This window comes from Rhinatrema bivittatum, chromosome 4 (assembly GCF_901001135.1).
Source record: "Rhinatrema bivittatum chromosome 4, aRhiBiv1.1, whole genome shotgun sequence".
Lineage (NCBI taxonomy): Eukaryota > Metazoa > Chordata > Amphibia > Gymnophiona > Rhinatrematidae > Rhinatrema > Rhinatrema bivittatum.
In genome coordinates, this window is record NC_042618.1 from 480,289,572 (window position 1) to 480,309,163 (window position 19,592).

The 19,592-nt window shown below is 47.7% G+C and overlaps 1 protein-coding gene across 2 annotated transcripts in view; it reads right to left on the reverse strand.

Moving 5' to 3' along the window:
• The window catches only part of PLCZ1 (phospholipase C zeta 1), a 180,275-nt gene that overhangs the window by 123,663 nt on the left and 37,020 nt on the right, over positions 1 to 19,592 (reverse strand). For both annotated transcript variants that reach the window (XM_029597339.1, XM_029597340.1), the window contains one exon: positions 8,809 to 8,961. In XM_029597339.1, coding sequence (XP_029453199.1) covers positions 8,809 to 8,961 — 153 coding nt within the window. The remainder of the gene's footprint in view (positions 1 to 8,808; positions 8,962 to 19,592) is intronic.

A 19,592-nucleotide genomic window follows, 5' to 3' on the forward strand; every position in this document is an offset into this window, starting at 1 on the left:
TGCATTCGTTTTTCACAAATTAGACAATGTCAAAGAGTTATCTTCGGAGCAGAAACCTTCCCACTTCAGAAGGTATTCAAAAGTATTGCCTCTTTTACGAACATCCAGGACCTCTTCGACTTTGAATTCTAAGTCATCTTCTGCATTGATGACAGGTGGATCTTGAGGTTTGGAAGAAAATTCGCTGAGTATGAGTGGTTTCAGAAGTGAAACGTGGAAAGCGTTATGAATATTAGCAGCAGTGGATTGAGCTGCTGGGACGTCACTGAGCTTCAGTGGAAGTGGCGGTGTTGGGGAACGTCCATAGCCCACTTCAAATGATGACAAGTAGTGGATCTTTCAGCTTGATGTGGGGACTCCTTAAGTCTTCCACTAGATGTCTGAGAATGAAGTTGCCTTCTGCCCCTGAGTCCACCAGGGCAAGAGTCTGAACCGTGACTGATCCGTAAGTCAGAGACTGGAAGAGAAAGCAGAGGAGAGGGCGCGGTATGGCCTAAGAACAGTCCTCCTGCAGGATTTAGGCCCATCCGTTTTCCGGATGAATGGGGCATGTAGAGACATTATGGCCGGGCTGACCACAGTACATGCAAAGGCCACGCTTTTTCCGAAGTCTTCTTTCTTTGGAAGTTAAATGTCCATGACCAAGTTGCATTGGTTCATCTTTATCAGCAGCAAGAATTACTGGAATCATCCGAGGTGCGGATATAGGACTAGCCTGTTTTAACCCAGGTAACACCTTAGGCCGGAGTTCCTTCACCTTGTCCCGGAACCGGTGATCAATCCGAGTAGCCAAGGCTACTAATTCGTCCAGCGAGTCAGGTGTTTCACGAGCAGCCAGCTCGTCCTTTAAACGGGTATCCAGACCTCTGCAAAAGAGAGTCTTGAGACTTTTGGGGTCCCAGCGAAGTTCTGCTGCAAGAGTTTTGAACTCGATGGCAAATTCAGCCAATGATCTGCTGCCCTGCTTCAATTCCACCACAGCAGAACCGGCTACAGCAGTTTGAGCAGGGTCATTGAAGACAGATTTAAACAAGTCCATAAATCCTTCTATGTCCTGCAAAATGGGGTCCTTGCAGTCCCACAAGGTAGATGCCCAAGACAAGGCCCTACCATCCAGGTATGAAAGGATGTAGGTAGTCTTGGAAGAGCCGTAGGAAATAAAGATGGCTGTAAGGCAAAATGCATGCAGCACTGGTTTAAGAAGCCCTGAGCCTTCTGAATTTCACCAGAAAAGCGAATTGGAGCCGCCAGTGGTGCAGCAGTTTTTAAAGTTACCTCCTGTAACTGACCTTCTTGGTTGGAAATTGTGCCTTGAACCTTATAGAAACATAGAAACATAGAAATGATGGCAGAAGAAGACCAAACGGCCCATCCAGTCTGCCCAGCAAGCTTTCCACTATATATTTTTTTTCCTCATGCTTATCTGTTACTCTTGGCCCCCCATCAGCAACCCCCTGGTTCCAGTTTCCCTCGCCATCGATGTAGAGAGCAGCGCTGGAGCTGGAGCGCTGGAGCTGCATCCAAGCGAAACATCCAGCTCAATTGGTCAGGGGTAGCAACTGCTGCAATAAGCAAGTTACTCCCATGCTTGTTTACCCAGCCTGTGCCATTCAGTCCTTGTTAGTTGTCTGAATATAATTCCTCTTTCCTTTATTCCCCCTGCCGTTGAAGCAGTGTGTTGCGCTGGATATGTATTCCCAGTGAAGTATATGGCTTAATTGATTCAGGGTAGTAACCGCCGTAACAAGCAAGCTACTCCCATAATTATTTGTTTGCCCAGACTATGAAGAGAAGAGGCATGGGGGTAGCTTGCGAGAATTACGGCTACTACCTTACTGTGTGTGTAGCTGATAAAACGCTGAAGTAAGTTTCTCCAAGGCGTCTTGCTGCTCCACAATGCGCAAGGCATTAAGTTGTGCCAGATCCATGGAGTTAGCAATCTGTTGGTGTTTGAGGTAGTTGTGGGTGGATCCTTGGGCCAGTGGCAGATGACCACGTCCCCGGGGGAAGATCCAGAGAGGGACCACCGGTCAGGCTCAGAGTATGGAGACAGACACACACCAGTTCTTTTATTAAACAGTATATGGAACCACCAGAGGTGGCAGTAGTGAGCTGGAATGCCCGGCTGGGCTGTAGTCCCTCAGATAGTGGAACAGTGATCCCTGGAGGCTGAGCTGTAGAGAAACTGAATATAGTGAGGAGGCAGGGTATGCAGAGTTCAGGAACAGAGCCTTGATGGTAACTCTCACACAATGTCTCAATGAAGCCCAGGAGCTGGAATGTATAGGCCCTCGAGGAGCGAGTACCTGGTTCCAGGGAACGCTCTGAGAGAGAGATGGTAACTCACTGGTGTTGTAGGCAGCGATGACATCCTGGCAGAAGTGGTATTCAGTAGCAAGTCCGAGTGCATGGGCCCTTGAGGAGCGAGTACCGATTCCAGACTGCGATCTGAAAAGCAAAGGGAAACAAGGCCCCCGAGGAGCGGGTACCCCTGGTAACTCCAAGGAGGCAGAGTAGCTAGGAATGTAAGAAAACCATCCTTGTAATCCAACTCCTTGATAACTTGATTAGTTAGTGATTTCAGAGACCTTAAATATCCGGTGGAGATGATGTCACCTCAGGGGGACGCCCCTGAGGTTTGCGCCACTGCTGGTACTTGAGTTGGGGCCGCGCGCGCGCCCTTAGACTGCTGGGAAACATGGCGGAGTGCAGCGTTTAGCCGGTCCGGGGACGCCGGAGGTGAACATAATGATGACGCCGCGGCAGCCAAACTTCCAACAGGCAAAGAGGGAGTCGCCAAAGAGGTAAGGTGGGCGTAGTGGAGACGTTGGGCAGCGATGGTCACAACAGTACGCACTATCTCGTTCGGTGTACTGCGCACTAATGCTGAGACAGTGTGCACTAACTGGTTGTTAGTGCGCAGTAAGGGCCATTAGTGCGCACTAATGCACTTCGTCGAAAATTGCTGGAAAAAAAAACCGAATCATGCAGAAACAAAATTTTTTGCGGCGCGCCCGACCCAATATCTTTAAACGAAGCACATCTCTAGTAAAATACCTGGAAGTTAAAGTGGGCACAAACCTAGATAAACTTTATGATATGAACTATTTGGGACTCTGGCGAAAAACCTCTGAAAATGTACTTAAGTGGGAGAGGTTTGATCTCTCATGGCTAGGCAGAATTGCCACCATAAAGATGAATGCACTTCCCAAGTTACTATATCTTTTTCATTCTTTGCTCATTGAAATTTCTGACACCCAACTATCTTTCTGGCAAAGGAAATTTCTTCATTTTATTTGGAAGAAACGCCCTCCTAGGGCGAGCAGTCAAGTACTATATTTGCCTAAAGATAGGGGAGGGTTGGGAGTCCCTTGTCTGTTGTGGTATTATGCAGCTGCACAATTGAAAATCATTCTAGATTGGCATGGAGGGAGTATGGGGAAACGTTAGGGTTGGATTGCCGTCCCCCCGCCCCCCCACTGGTTATCTTGACTTTGAATATTTGGGATAAGTGGAAATCACATGTGGAGGGAGACCAGAAATATTTTTATAGATCCCCACTCTTTGGGGCGGATTTTCAGACTCCGCGAATATGCCTACTTTTGTTTGCGCTCCAGGCGCAAACAAAAGTACGCTGGATTTTAGTAGATACGCGCGGAGCCGCGCATATCTGCTAAAAACCTGGATCGGCACGCGCAAGGCTATCGATTTTGTATAGCCGGTGCACGCCGAGCCGCGCAGCCTACCCCCGTTCCCTCCAAGGCCGCTCCGAAATCGGAGCGGCCTTGGAGGGAATCCTCTAACGCCCTCCCCTCACCTTCCCCTCCCTTCCTCTACCTAACCCACCCGCCCGGCCCTGTCTACACCCCCCCCCTTACCTTTCTCCGGGGATTTACGCCTCCCGGAGGGAGAAGTAAATCCCCGCGCGCGAGCGGGCCTCCTGCGCGCCGGGACGCGACCTGGGGGCGAGTACGGAGGGCGCGGCCACGCCCCCGGACCGCCCCGGACCGTAGCCATGCCCCCGTACCCGCCCCCCAAAACGCTGCCGACACGCCCCCGAAACGTCGCGACTGCCGGGCCCGCCCCCCGACACACCCCCGACACGCCCCCCTCGGAGAACCCCGGGACTTACGCGAGTCCCGGGGCTCTGCGCGCGCCGGTAGGCCTATGTAAAATAGGCTCACCAGCGCGCAGGGCCCTGCTCGCCTAAATCCGCCCGGTTTTGGGCGGATTTAGGCGAGCAGGGCTCTGAAAACCCGCCCCTTTATGAATAGCGAGTTCATACCAGGTTGCTTGGCAAAGAGAGCGAGCAGATGGGAAGAAAAAGGGTGTGGCAGACTGGAGCATCTTTGGAATGGGACACAAATTAGAGGCTTCCAGGAATTACAAGAAACATTCCAGTTTGACCGTTCTGATTACTATTTTTATTTACAGGCTACTCACTTCTTATCTCAAAATGTGATGAAGAGAAGACTGAAGCAGGGAAAGACCCTTTTTGAAGGGTTTTGCAAAAATGCAGGAGCTATTTCTACAGGGATTTCTAGAATATATCGCATACTTAATAAAGACCCTATCTCTCCACCCACACATATACAGAAGTGGGAAAAGGATCTTGGTTTTAAGTTAGAGGACAAACGTTGGGATCATTGTTTCATCATGGTCAAAGGGTGTTCCATTTCAATTCCTATAGTAGAAAACAAAATGCTATACCGTTGGTATCTAACTCCAGCCAGATTGCATATGTTTTACTTTTCTTTAGATGGTAGCTGTTGGAGAAACTGTGGTCAGAGTGGTACGTTTCTACACATTTGGTAGAATTGTCCAATAATATCACAGTTTTTGGATGGGATAATAGGTTTAGTAAGAGAAATAGTGGGAGTGAACATAAGCAAAGATCCTCGGTTCTTTCTACTAAACATGACAGAGGAAGCTTACGCCGAGGTCACTCTGCCACTGCAAGTGATAATAGCAGCATGAAGTGAAGTGGCCTGTTGTTGGAAGAACCCTCTAGCTCCATCCATGCATAAAGTCTCTCAGAGATTAGCTCGTATTTATCATTTGAACAGGCTTACTGCTATTAAACAGAAACAACTGTCCAAGTTTGAGAGGTTGTGCCAGCCCTATATGACATGGTGTCAAAAAGACACAACTGCTGGTAATTAACCCAGAGGTGATCATTTATGACGAATATTAGGCCTCTTGGGTGTTGGGGGGTAATGGGGGGGGGGGGGGGACTGACTGAGTGAAGATACGTCTGTTTAGAGATGGTGGATATTTATGAAGATCCTTATAGTGGATCAGAGGAGGAGAGTGATGAGGGTATTCAGTAAGGGGTAAAAAGTTATACAACAAACATACAACTGAATCATAACATTTTCCACATGTTATTTGCAAAATATTTTATTTTATTGCATTAGCTACAATATGTTAATGTCAATCAAGTGATTGGAGATACAGTTACTGTTAGACAGTGTAAAGCTCTCCCTTTTCCTCAGATCCTGGATCCTCTCTTCCCAGCTCTACCTTTTCCCCAAATCCTGGAACCTCCCTTCACAGCCCTCCCTTTTCTCCAAATCCTGGAACCTCCCTTCCTAGCTCTCCCTTTTCCCCAAATCCTGAACCCTCCCTTCCTAGCTCTCCCTTTTCTTCAGATCCTGGACCCTCCCTTCCCAGCTCTCCCTTTTCCCCAAATCCTGGAACCTCCCCTCCCAGCTCTCCCTTTTCCTCAGATCCTGGAACCTCCCTTCCTAGCTCTCCTTTTCCTCAGATCCTGGAACCTCCCCTCCCAGCTCTCCCTTTTCCTCAGATCCTGGAACCTCCCTTCCTAGCTCTCCTTTTCCTCAGATCCTGGAACCTCCCCTCCCAGCTCTCCCTTTTCCCCAAATCCTGGAACCTCCCTTCCTACCTCTCCCTTTTCCTCAGATCCTGGAACCTCCCCTCCCAGCTCTCCCTTTTCCTCAGATCCTGGAACCTCCCTTCCTAGCTCTCCTTTTCCTCAGATCCTGGAACCTCCCCTCCCAGCTCTCCCTTTTCCCCAAATCCTGGAACCTCCCTTCCTACCTCTCCCTTTTCCTCAGATCCTGGACCCTCCCTTCCCAGCTCTCCCTTTTCCCCAAATCCTGAACCCTCCCTTCCCAGCTCTCCCTTTTCCCCAAATCCTGGACCCTCCCTTCCCAGCTCTCCCTTTTCCCCAGATCCTGGAACCTCCCTTCCTAGCTCTCCCTTTTCCTCAGATCCTGGAATCTCCCTTCCTAGCTCTCCCTTTTCCCCAAATCCTGGAACCTCCCCTCCCAGCTCTCCCTTTCCCCAGATCCTGGAACCTCCCTTCCTAGCTCTCCCTTTTCCTCAGATCCTGGAACCTCCCTTCCTAGCTCTCCCTTTTCCCCAGATCCTGGAACCTCCCTTCCCAGCTCTCCCTTTTCCTTAGATCCTGGAACCTCCCTTCCCAGCTCTCCCTTTTCCCCAAATCCTGGACCCTCCCTTCCCAGCTCTCCCTTTTCCCCAGATCCTGGAATCCATTCCCCAATCCTTCCTACTCCCTCCTCCCCTTCCTCGATTCAAGAATCTCCCTCTTTCCCTCCTCTTCCCCATCCGTTGTCCTTTTTCATTCTCACGCTCCTTCCTCTTTCTCTTCTCCCCTCCCCATTCCTAATCTTACTCCCTTTCTCTCCCCATTTCAAAAGAGAAACTTTGATAAAATGAGAAAAATAGTAAAAACAAAAATGTGAAAGGAGCAGCTACATAGGGTAAGCGTATGCAACAGGCGTGTAACTTATGTTACAGGTGTAACATTGCGCGGGTTTAGTTTGTGTGCATTATTGCAGATCCTGGGACTGTGTTAGGTGCTATATTTCTCTTTCCATTTCTCCAGGTTCGCACTGCATGCAGAGTGGCTTTTTGGTTTTCCATTCCAGTTTCTGTCTCCATATTTATAATTTGTGGTCTTTCTGTCCTTGGTGAAGGTCGATTTTAGTGTGTGTGACCGAGGTGAGGTATTTAACTGGCATGTAGGCTAGTAAAATACCTCATCTTATTTGTTATGTTTTCTCGGGACATGCATTGGTGGTGGACTACTGTCTTTTTATAAGTAGGGCTATTGCGCCTGATTGTAGACGGAGTTTGTGTTGCTGTTATTGAGATAACACCAGAATATCTTTTTTTGTATGCTGAATTGTATGGGGAATGTTCTAGTTCTGCTTTATACCCATTGCTGAGGGGTGGGGTTAGCCCTGTGACTGTCATGTGTTCAGTGTGTCATGTATGTGAGGACCAGTGTGTCATGCATGTGAGGTGTGTCCCAACAGAAAAAAGGTTGAGAACCACTGGACTAGACGTTCAGTTTATTAAATAAATAGAGTGGTCCATTGCCTTCATCACCCTACACGTAAGAGCCAAGATCTTAAACTGGGTCCAGCCATAATCGGGAGCCAATGTAATGAACTAAGCATCGCTACAGAAGAGATTTATTTAGGACACCCCAATAGTATCCTAGCATTTCAATTGTAAACAATGTGTGAGCTGCTTTAGGACACAACCAACAGATCACCATTTTAAAAAGCTTCAGATCCAGGAAAGGGCAAAGCTTACTAACAATCTGCAACTTCAGAAAAGCTGCCTGGATTACCCTAGACACATTGGGGAAGATATTCAAAGCTGGCCGTGTAAGTAACTTAGCCGGTTAGAACTAATCCGACTAAATTATGCTGTACGTAGGTGGACTGCGCCAGATAAGGCTACCTGGCTATGTTTAGACCTGCTCTACGGTGCGTCTAAGCTTACACATATTCTTCTGCGGTTAACTCTGAATATCGGCAAAATTTAAAAGGCTAACTTGCTCCGCCCCCGATCCACTCAGTACACACCTACTTTATGTGCGTGCAACTTTTAGCCACATAAGGGATGTAGGCACGTATTAAGCGGCAACTACTTAGCCACATAAGCCTCGCTTATTCAGTTTTGAATATCTCCCCCATGAAGCTCAGAACAAAGCCTGAACTCTAAAAAACAGCTATCGTAGATCTTTTACCACATCCCTAGTTGTAATATTCTCCGACTTAGCTTTGAGGGCCAGAGATATGACATCCAGAAGAGTATATCCAAGTTCTATGGAGGATCTCCATTGTAGCAGAGTTTAAAATTAATTTTCTCTGCAAGAGCCAATCAACGATGACAGATAAATAAATGTTAAGCTCCCCAGGAACATCTTTTTTTATAGGCACAATATGCTGGATGTCATTTGCATATAAATAGCCCCACAGGCCAGGCGAGCGCAGCCGTTGTAATGTAGGCATTATTAGATTATTAGAAACTTTGTGATGGGTTGGAAGTGCAGAAACCTGTTACACGTCATGAGAAATGTACTGCAGATGGGCATCGGACTAAAGGGAATGCAAGCTCCTGGACCACATTTCCCATAATTCTGGCGGGCCAGATTCCAAATAGAAATTCTTGCTACCTGTAAAACAAGAGATGCTCCCTCGGGCTAGGATTAAGTTCTGGCCCATTTCAAGATGAGAAACTGCAGTGGTTGCCTCCAGGCTTGGAGATCAAGCCCAGTACTGATAGGAACAGTAGTTGCTCAGTGGGGGTTCGCCCCAGTATCTGTCTGTGCATCAGTGCTCCTCCTCCCACTGTAGCTTCCTTATCCTAGACTGCTGTAGGGGAATTATAAACCCCACCAGCAGAGGCACAAAAGTGCAACATCGAAACCTCCATTGTGCTCCATGAAACCCTGGTGAGGTCTCAAACTGTGACTGCAACTGAAAACCAACCTATGCTTCCCAAAAAAAAGAGCAAGCAGCTTGTTACCTCTGGGGAAGGCAGAACTCCTGAGAACGGGTCTTCAATGGTGCAGGCTAGCAGTTTTTCACCCAGAATAGACTTTAAGTAGCATGCCATCACTGCCTGCTGCTTAGGGGAGCAGTGATTCTCCAGAGAGAGGACGACAGGATAATCTGAGACCTAGAAACACAGTTACAGAACAGAAAGCCGTTAGACCTAATGGAAGAGGGAGCGGCAGCTTGAAAGCGCGGCCGCGGTTACCCTGTTTCTAACCCGCTTTCTACCCACAATGTGGCCGCGTAAGTCTAACCCGCGATTCACTATCCGTTTTTACCAATCCTTACCGCTTCTTTAAATCGACGCGTATCCCTTTCCACCCGCGGCATGTATATATATGATATGTAAACTATCGGATTAGCTATTCCCTCCCATACAGTAACGTGCGGCCCCATTATCGCCTTTTTAACCAACTGTTTTTCCGCATCTTTAACCCGCTAATTTACCGCCTACCCTGACCCTGGCGTTAGAGGGATGTGACAGCAATAGGCAGGCTCCGGTCAAAGAAGTGGAGCAAGTGAGTAACATGGGAGCCCACCGCGGCTCCCCTGCCTCCCGGGGGCAGCCGGCGGCGAAAGCGGCTTCCAGCAGCCCCCGCCGGCGAAGGCGCATGAGCGCACGCCGTGACCTGAGCGCCCGGATGGACGTCCGAGGTCACGGCGTGCGTTCATGCGCCTTCGCTGCTTGAGCGCCCAAATTGGACGTGCGTTCATGCGCCTTCGCCGGCGGGGCTGCTGGAAGCCGCTTTCGCCGCCAGCTGCCCCCGGGAGGCAGGGGAGCCGCGGTGGACGCCTCGGGAGGAGGGGAGAGAAGACTGGCAATCCCCGATGCCCGAGCGTAGGAGAACCATCCACTTCCTGGTACCTGTCATTTGAAATGACAGGTACCAGCGCACCCAGGTTACTGTATAGCGCTCTATACAGTAAAATGGATTGCTCTTCTTGGACGCGGGTTGGACGTGTCTTGCATTTGCGTCTAATTTAAATACTGTATCGAGCGGTATGTGATCTGAACTGTGCGTGCGGCAAACGAGGGTGCGCCCGGCACTGCCACACTCTTTCTAACGCGTCCTTACTGCATCAGCCTGACTATCAGAAGAGTCATTTGGGTAACATCTTTTTTAAGCAAACTGCATTGTAATCAAAATAGTATAGTTTAATGCTACTTATAGAGGAAAATACAGGGTCCTCAGTGAAAGAAAATTAGAAATGCATACTGTAAAGCCAGTGATAGAGGGAGTCCTGGGGAAAAATGGATAAATAGCAACACAGAGAGAGTTTGGCTAGGAAAACCCAGCAAACATGCATTCTCCAGCCCCTATCAAAGCTGGAAGAAAGTGAGCCGAGGAGCCCATTGTGCTGAGTGCGCGGGCCTGGTACTTATCAGCACACGTTTCTCCAGTGATGGCGCTTAGGGTGGGCTTTAGACTAAGCACTAGGATGCAGAAGAAAAAAATGTGATAAAGAGAGATGACTTCTGGAAGGACAGGATGGCCGCAGTAGAACAGCAGCTCGCTAGATCCAGTCACAGTGTGGATAACAGGAAAGAACAATAAGTGGGGATGGCTTATGTGACTCCTTAAGCACAAGCGTCAGGTACAACTGGGCCGACTGGATGGGCCATCTGGTTTTTCTCTGAAGTTATGTTTCTATCTTTCTAGGAACTGGCAGCTCTGAAGGATGAGTCTCAGAACCAGGACACTGTCCCGGCGGGCAGGTGAAGAAGGGTCAGGAACTTAGCCTGCAGAAGCCACTGTTTGGCAGGAATATAGGAAGCCTAAGCTTTTCTTCTTTCCTTGCTAATTCTGGCTCCTGAATTCAGCTGCTTCCCTTCCTGCCTCCTCAGCAGCAGGCCCTGTGCATGCTCCAACCCTTCCTGCCTCCTGGAAGGGCCTGCTGCTGACTCCGAAGCCCCAGAGCCTCCAGATCAAAGCTACCCAGACCCTGGCAGCTGCTGCAGCGGCCTAGACCTTGCCAGTCACTTGGGTCCACAACTGTTCATGACAACAACTCATATGCACATCAGCAACAAAATGGGAGGGAAATATCTGAGTGATAAGCTGTTTACGTTTGGGCCTGTGCAATGAGGAGGTAAAAAGTTGCAGAGTGATGCCAGCTTGGTTCCATGACTGTTTCTGGCCTGGACAGACAGTTCGTAACCCAGTCCCATCAACACAGTGACACCGAGCGGAGCAGCACTGCAGTGGCTGCAGATCCAGCACTGGTAAATCTTCAGGGAGCTGCTTGCTGCTTACTCAGGACCCATTACTAACAGATGAGACGTGGGACAATATTGGTGGCCATGCAAATAGACTCCCACAGCAACACAGACTGGGAAACGCACAAGCGAAAAATAGTTTGAGGAGGCATAAGCAGATGAAAATATAATTATATGCAGTAAAAACTGAGGAAGAGAGGAATGAGATGAGAGACCTGGTACAAGGACAGAAAGACACCATAGGGAAAGAAGAACTAGATGAGAGACAGAGGCAGGGAAATGAGAGACACCATGAGAAAAGAATAACTGGATGAGAGACAGAGGCAGGGGAATGAGAGACACCATGAGAAAAGAATAACTGGATGAGAGACAGAGGCAGGGGAATGAGAGACACCATGAGAAAAGAATAACTGAATGAGCGACAGAGGCAGGGGAATGAGAGACACCATGAGAAAAGAATAACTGGATGAGAGACAGAGGCAGGGGAATGAGAGACACCATGAGAAAAGAATAACTGAATGAGCGACAGAGGCAGGGGAATGAGAGACACCATGAGAAAAGAAGAATTAGATGAGAGACAGAGGCAGGGGAATGAGAGATCCCATGAGAAAAGAATAACTGGATGAGAGACAGAGGCAGGGAAATGAGAGACACCATGAGAAAAGAATAACTGAATGAGCGACAGAGGCAGGGGAATAAGAGACACCATGAGAAAAGAATAACTGGATGAGAGACAGAGACAGGGAAATGAGAGACACCATGAGAAAAGAATAAATGGATGAGAGACAGAGGCAGGGGAATGAGAGACACCATGAGAAAAGAATAACTGGATGAGAGACAGAAGCAGGGAAATGAGAGACACCATGAGAAAAGAATAACTGAATGAGCGACAGAGGCAGGGGAATGAGAGACACCATGAGAAAAGAAGAACTGGATGAGACACAGATGCAGGGGAATGAGAGACACCATGAGAAAAGAAGAATTAGATGAGAGACAGAGGCAGGGGAATGAGAGATCCCATGAGAAAAGAATAACTGGATGAGAGACAGAGGCAGGGAAATCAGAGACACCATGAGAAAAGAATAACTGAATGAGCGACAGAGGCAGGGGAATAAGAGACACCATGAGAAAAGAATAACTGGATGAGAGACAGAGACAGGGAAATGAGAGACACCATGAGAAAAGAATAACTGGATGAGAGACAGAGGCAGGGAAATGAGAGACACCATGAGAAAAGAATAACTGGATGAGAGACAGAGGCAGGGAAATGAGAGACCCCATGAGAAAAGAATAACTGGATGAGAGACAGAGGCAGGGAAATGAGAGACACCATGAGAAAAGAATAACTGGATGAGAGACAGAAGCAGGGAAATGGGAGACACCATGAGAAAAGAATAAATGGATGAGAGAAAGAAGCAGGGAAATGAGAGACACCATGAGAAAAGAATAACTGGATGAGAGAAAGAGGCAGGGGAATGAGAGACACCATGAGAAAAGAATAACTGGATGAGAGACAGAAGCAGGGAAATGAGAGACACCATGAGAAAAGAATAAATGGATGAGAGACAGAAGCAGGGAAATGAAAGACACCATGAGAAAAGAATAACTGGATGCGAGACAGAGGCAGGGAAATGAGAGACCCCATGAGAAAAGAATAACTGGATGAGAGACAGAGGCAGGGAAATGAGAGACACCATGAGAAAAGAATAACTGGATGAGAGATAGAAGCAGGGAAATGGGAGACACTATGAGAAAAGAATAACTGGATGAGAGACAGAAGCAGGGAAATGGGAGACACCATGAGAAAAGAATAAATGGATGAGACACAGAGGCAAGGGAATGAGAGACACCATGAGAAAAGAATAACTGGATGAGAGACAGGCAGGGGAATGAGAGACACCATGAGAAAAGAATAACTGGATGAGAGACAGAGGCAGGGGAATGAGAGACACCATGAGAAAAGAAGAACTGGATGAGAGACTGAGGCAGAGAATTGAGAGACACCATGAGAAAAGAATGGATGAGAGACAGAGGCAGGGAAATGAGAGACACCATGAGAAAAGAATAACTGAATGAGCGACAGAGGCAGGGGAATGAGAGACACCATTAGAAAAGAATAACTGGATGAGAGACAGAGGCAGGGGAATGAGAGACACCATGAGAAAAGAAGAACTGGATGAGAGACTGAGGCAGAGGAATGAGAGACACCATGAGAAAAGAATAACTGGATGAGAGACAGAGGCAGGGAAATGAGAGACACCATGAGAAAAGAATAACTGGATGAGAGACAGAGGCAGGGGAATGAGAGACACCATGAGAAAAGAATAACTGGATGAGAGACAGAGGCAGAGGAATGAGAGACACCAAGTAGAAGAATAACTGAATGAGAGACAGGGAATTACAATTTTTCATGGGGAAAGAATAATTAGATGAGAGATAGGGCAGGGGAACAAGAGACACCATGGGGAAATAATAACCGAATGAGAGACAGAGGCAGGGGAAATGAGAGACACTATGTGGAAAGAATAACTGAATGAGAGACAGAGGCAGGGGAAATGAGATGCACTATGTGGAAAGAATAACCGAATGAGAGACAGAGGCAGGGGAATGAGAGACACCATGAGAAAAGAAGAACTGGATGAGAGACTGAGGCAGAGGAATGAGAGACACCATGAGAAAAGAATAACTGGATGAGAGACAGAGGCAGGGGAATGAGAGACACCATGAGAAAAGAATAACTGGATGAGAGACAGAAGCAGGGAAATGAGAGACACCATGAGAAAAGAATAAATGGATGAGAGACAGAGGCAGGGGAATGAGAGACACCATGAGAAAAGAAGAACTGGATGAGAGACAGAGGCAGAGGAATGAGAGACACCATGAGAAAAGAATAACTGGATGAGAGACAGAGGCAGGGGAATGAGAGACACCATGAGAAAAGAAGAACTGGATGAGAGACTGAGGCAGAGGAATGAGAGACACCATGAGAAAAGAATAACTGGATGAGAGACAGAGGCAGGGAAATGAGAGACACCATGAGAAAAGAATAACTGGATGAGACACAGATGCAGGGGAATGGGAGACACCATGAGAAAAGAATAACTGGATGAGAGACAGAAGCAGGGAAATGAGAGACACCATGAGAAAAGAATAACTGGATGAGAGACAGAGGCAGAGGAATGAGAGACACCAAGTAGAGGAATAACTGAATGAGAGACAGGGAATTACAATTTTTCATGGGGAAAGAATAATTAGATGAGAGATAGGGCAGGGGAACAAGAGACACCATGGGGAAATAATAACCGAATGAGAGACAGAGGCAGGGGAAATGAGAGACACTATGTGGAAAGAATAACTGAATGAGAGACAGAGGCAGGGGAAATGAGAGGCACTATGTGGAAAGAATAACTGAATGAGAAACAGAGGCAGGGGAAATGAGAGGCACTATGTGGAAAGAATAACCGAATGAGAGACAGAGGCAGGGAAATGACAGACACCATAGGGAAAGAATATTTGAATGATATACAGGGAATGAAAGACACTATGGGGAAAGAATAACTGAATGAGAGACAACATGGTGAAAGACTAACTGGATGACAGATAGGGGAATGTGAGACACCATAGGGAATAAAATATTGGATGAGAGTCAGAAAGAAGGGAATGAGAGATTCCATGGGAAAAGAATAACGGATGAGAGATAGAGCAAGAGGAATGAGAGACACCATGGATAAACAATACCTGAATGAAAGACAGGGGCAAGGGAATGAGAGACACCATGGAGAAAGAATAACTGAAAGAAAGACAGGTGCAGGAGAATGAGGGACAACATGGTGAAGGACTAACCGATGAGAGATAGGGGTGTTATGACTTTATTGGAAATTGTGAACCCTGGGCCGAGATGAGCGATACCTCGGACATCGCGAGTATACGACCCACAAACCTTTCAACCTTTCAATATGTCGGGCTTAAGCGCAGTAAGAGTTTCTTGATCGCTTGCTATCAACCCGCTTCTTTATCCCGCAATTACATGTGATTGAGACCTTCGGGTCCACTTCTTTGAAGTGTCTCAGAGTTCTTTGCGATGTCCCCGGACGGCTAAAATCTTTTTCCACACGTTTGCAAATTAACGAATCAGCTCGGGAGTCCGTGTTTTGAAGTTTCAGTACCTGACACCTGCGATTCTGCCGCAACCAGAGCTTCATTTCTAGCCCCCTTAAGAATTTTTGGAACTCATCCCCCTGACGCAGCCTGATGCGAAACACGGCCGTGTCGGAGCTTTGTATGACTACGTGTTTACGTCTCTTTTGATTTAAACTTTGTGCACTATTGTTGTGTGCACTCATTAAACTATTTATGCTTTGTTTATAGTGCTATTGTCCAGTTTAACTTATTGCCGCACATTATTCTGTTGTGATTTACCTAAATGTGTGTGCTCTTAACTCCGCCCCTTTTGCATGCTTGCACCAGATAAAAAGTTTGCCAATTTGGGAGCAGATGGTAGTGCGGGTAATGCCATTTTGGAAAACTGGTCAACAGTGACCCAAATGGTGTTGTTACCACTAGACACAGGTAGGTCAACAATAAAGTCCGTGGATATGTGTGTCCACGATTCGCTGGGAGCAGGTAAAGTTTGGACAAGTCTCCAGGGATGACTGGCAGGTGGTTTCTGTCTTGCACATGTAGAGCATGATTCTACATAGGTCCGTATGTCCTCCTTCATTGATAGCCACCAGTAGTATCTTTGCAAGGTGCTCAGAGTTCTGGATTGACCAGGATGACCTGCAAGAAGTGAATCATGAGCCGATCTGAGGACTTTCTTCCTGAGTGCCTGGGGTACCACCATTGAATCTGTTGAAAAACAACAACCAGCGGGCTTGTCTGTGATTCAAACATTGCATATGATGTAAATATTTGAGGTTTTTAGATCCGTAAAAAACGTTATCTGGTGTTGAATACCCTCGAGCCATGGGCGCCACTCTTCAAACACCAATTTGATTGCAAGTAGCTCTTTATCTCCTATATCGTAGTTTCTCTCGGCAGGGGAAAAGCGCCAGGAGAAAAAAGAGCATGGATGGAGCGTATGGGTGTCACCATGCTGGCTGAGGACAGCACCTACTCTGACATCCGAGGCATCTACCTCGACTATGAAAGGTCGTCGAGGATCAGGGTGGCATAGACATGGCTCCTGAAGAAATGGCTTTTTGAGTTCCTGGAAGGCAGTTACGGCTTCGGAGGACCATTGAGAGGGATTGTCTCCCTTGCGCATCATGGCAGTCAGAGGTGCGGTCAAGGTGGAGTAGTGATGAATGAATGATCTATAGTAATTGGTGAAGCCAAGGAAGCGGCGTAGAGCTTTTAGACCAGTAAGTTGGGGCCAGTCCCAAATGCTCTTGGTCTTTTGCGGATCCATCTGGAACCCCTGACTGGAATCTACGTATCCCAAAAAAGGAACAGACTCCTGGTGGAAAGCACATGTCTCTAATTTTGCATATAGATGGTTATCTCTGAGTCTCTGAAGAACCTTGGAGACATCTAAATGGTGAGTCTGGAGATTCTGCAAAAAGACCAATATATCATCCAAATACACTACTACACAGTCGTACAACATGTCTCTGAATATTTCATTCATCATGTTTTGGAACACGGCCGGGGCATTGCAAAGGCCAAAGGGCATGACCAAGTATTCAAAATGGCCGTCGCGGGTATGGAATGCTGTTTTCCATTCATTGCCCCGGCGTATGCGAACTAGATTATATGCTCCTCTGAGGTCCAGCTTTGTGAATATTTTGGCTCGTTGTAGCCGATCAAAAAATTTCAGAGATCAATGGCAGTGGGTAGCAGTCCTTCATTGTGATCTCATTCAAGCCACGGTAGTCTATATATGGTTGGAGAGATCCATCCTTTTTACCCATAAAAATGAATCCGGCTCTAGCCGGTGACTTTGAAGGCCGGATGAAGCCCTTTGCTAAGTTCTCCTGAATGTAAGTAGACATAGCCTTTGCTTCGGATAGAGAAAGTGGGTACACCCTTCCTTTAGGAGGTTCGGAACCAGGTACTAAATTGATGGCACAGTCAAAGGATCGGTGAGGTGACAGGGTATCTGCCACTTGTTTAGAAAACACATCCTGATAAGACTGGTACTGTGGAGGTAACCCTGGAAGGGAGGTGGTGGTAGCAAAACAAGGCATAGGAGTCACTGCTTCTAGCCATCTTCCATGGCAGGCTTTTCCCCATTGAGATAGTTCGAGGGTACTCCAATCTAATTGGGGTGAATGGATCTGGAGCCATGGTATTCCGAGTACCACTGGATGTATAGCCTTATCCAAGGCTAAGAATGTAATGGTCTCAGAGTGCAGAGACCCTGTGTGGAGACAAAGAGGCTGAGTGGTGTCAGAGACCTCACCAGGCAAAGGCTCGCCATATATCAATGACAGTAGTAGAGGTGTGGGTGTCGGAACAATAGGGATTCGTAGGTGCTCTATGAGTTGGCAAAGTATGAAATTCCCACTAGCCCTGGAATCCATGAGGGCTAGAGTGTGGAATCTGAGGGCATCCAAAATGATAGAGACTGGGAGTGTCAGTGGAGGAGATGGAGAGGTTAGACCTAGGAAGAGTCTTCCGGTGGATCCTAGGTCTGCAAGTTTCCTGGACAGATAGGACAGGAGGGTATCGCGTGGCTAGGTTTTCCGCAGTGCATGCAAAGGCCAAGTCACTTTCGATAACGTCTCTCTTTTGAATTAAGGTGGCTCCGCCTTAGTTGCATTGGTTCTTCTTCCTCGATATTGGGTGTAGGAGTTGTCTGAGTAACTGGCATTGGACTAGGGTGAGAAACTCCAGGTGACATCTTCTTGGAACTCTTTATCTCTTGAGAGCGTTCACGCAGTCGGCGATCGATTCATCCAGCACGATCAATGAGAGTCCAAGGCTTCGGGGAGATCATGTGCTGCTAATTCGTCTTTGATGCGAGAGTTAAGACCCTCCAGGAAAACAGCCCGCAGGCAACCCAGATCCCAATGCAATTCAGATGATAAGGTTTTAAACTCAATAACATAATCAGTCAAAGGTTTGGCATCTTGTTGTAAGTGTAGAAGGGCTGATCCAGCAACAGTCTTACGGGCGGGATCGTTGAATACAGAACAAAAGAGTGTGAGAAATCCCATCAAGCCCTGGAGTATAGGGTCATTACGTTCCCAGAGGGTTGAAGCCCAGGCCAGGGCTTTTCCATCGAAAAGTGATAGTATGTACGTAGTTTTTAAGACTATGTCTGGAAAATAAGTAGGTTGAAGTGAAAAGTGCATACAGCACTGATTTAGAAAGCCCCTACATAACAGGGGATCACCTTTAAAGCACGTAGGCACTGGTAAGGGTACGGAGAGATGTACAGGTGTCACCGGTGGAGAGGAAATGGCCTTGTCAGGTGTTCCTGTGGAGTTTAGCCGGGAGTTTAGCTGATTAAAGGCATTAGCCAGAGTCTCTCGTGTCCTTTGTTGTTCGGCAAGACGTTGGGCCAGGCCAGGAATGTCCTGAAGGGCTGAGAGCTGAGCCAGGTCCATGGAGTTAGCAATCGGTTATGACTTTGTTGGAAATTGTGAACCCTGGGCCGAGATGAGTGATGTCTCCACCCACAGAGAGGAGCCCTGTGGGTCTCACCATCAGTGGGCGTGGTCTCAGCGATGTAGGACACAACTGTAAAGAGCTTTTATTAGGGAGAAAACATAATGCATATCCTGAGGAGTGGGAAATGCAATAAGACAGTTCTTGAGCAGGATATTCTCAGAGTAGTGCTGTAGATGCAAAGCTCCGGTAGTGGCCCGCAGTGCAGAGTACACCAGGAGATTCCTGTAGGCTGGTGGAGATACCTCTGAGAGCAGATCCGGTAGTGGCCTGCAGCGTGGGATATGACAAGGATAGCTGTTCAATAGATAAAGTAAAAGAGGTCTGGAGATACGGGAACCAGGTAGAGGATCTTGAGTAGTGGTACAATACCCTGTAACTTAGGATAGGTAGAAGAGTTATGCTGACGAATGGTAGTAACCCATGGGATGGGGTACACGATGGAATCCCAGCAATGTAGACAGCATAGGAAGCTGAAGAAGGTACTCACAGAAGGAAGTTCCAGGAGCGGAACCCAAGAGTTGGTTTAGGCGAAGTCCAAGACAGAAAGGCCCTCTGAGGAGCGGATAGCTGAGGCGCGGAAGGGCACCCATGGAGCGGGTACCCAGAGCGTCCCAATGCCATGAGTAGATACTGGAACAGAAGATCTCAATATGGAGTGGATTTAACAATGTGAGAACTCTCTGCTAACTCGTCTAAGCAGTGGGACGGTCAGCTTAAGTATACCAGCGGGTTGACATCATCGGGAGGGGATGCCCCCAAGGTTCCCGCCATGACGTAGACAAAAGGAGGCCCTGTGCGCGTGCGTGCGTGCCTAGGTGATTCCGGAAGTAAGATGGCAGTCGGCAGCACCCACGCCATCCCAGAGATGCCGGGGAGGTTGGCATTGGCTGGCAGACGTTGCCACTCTTCCAATGATTAAC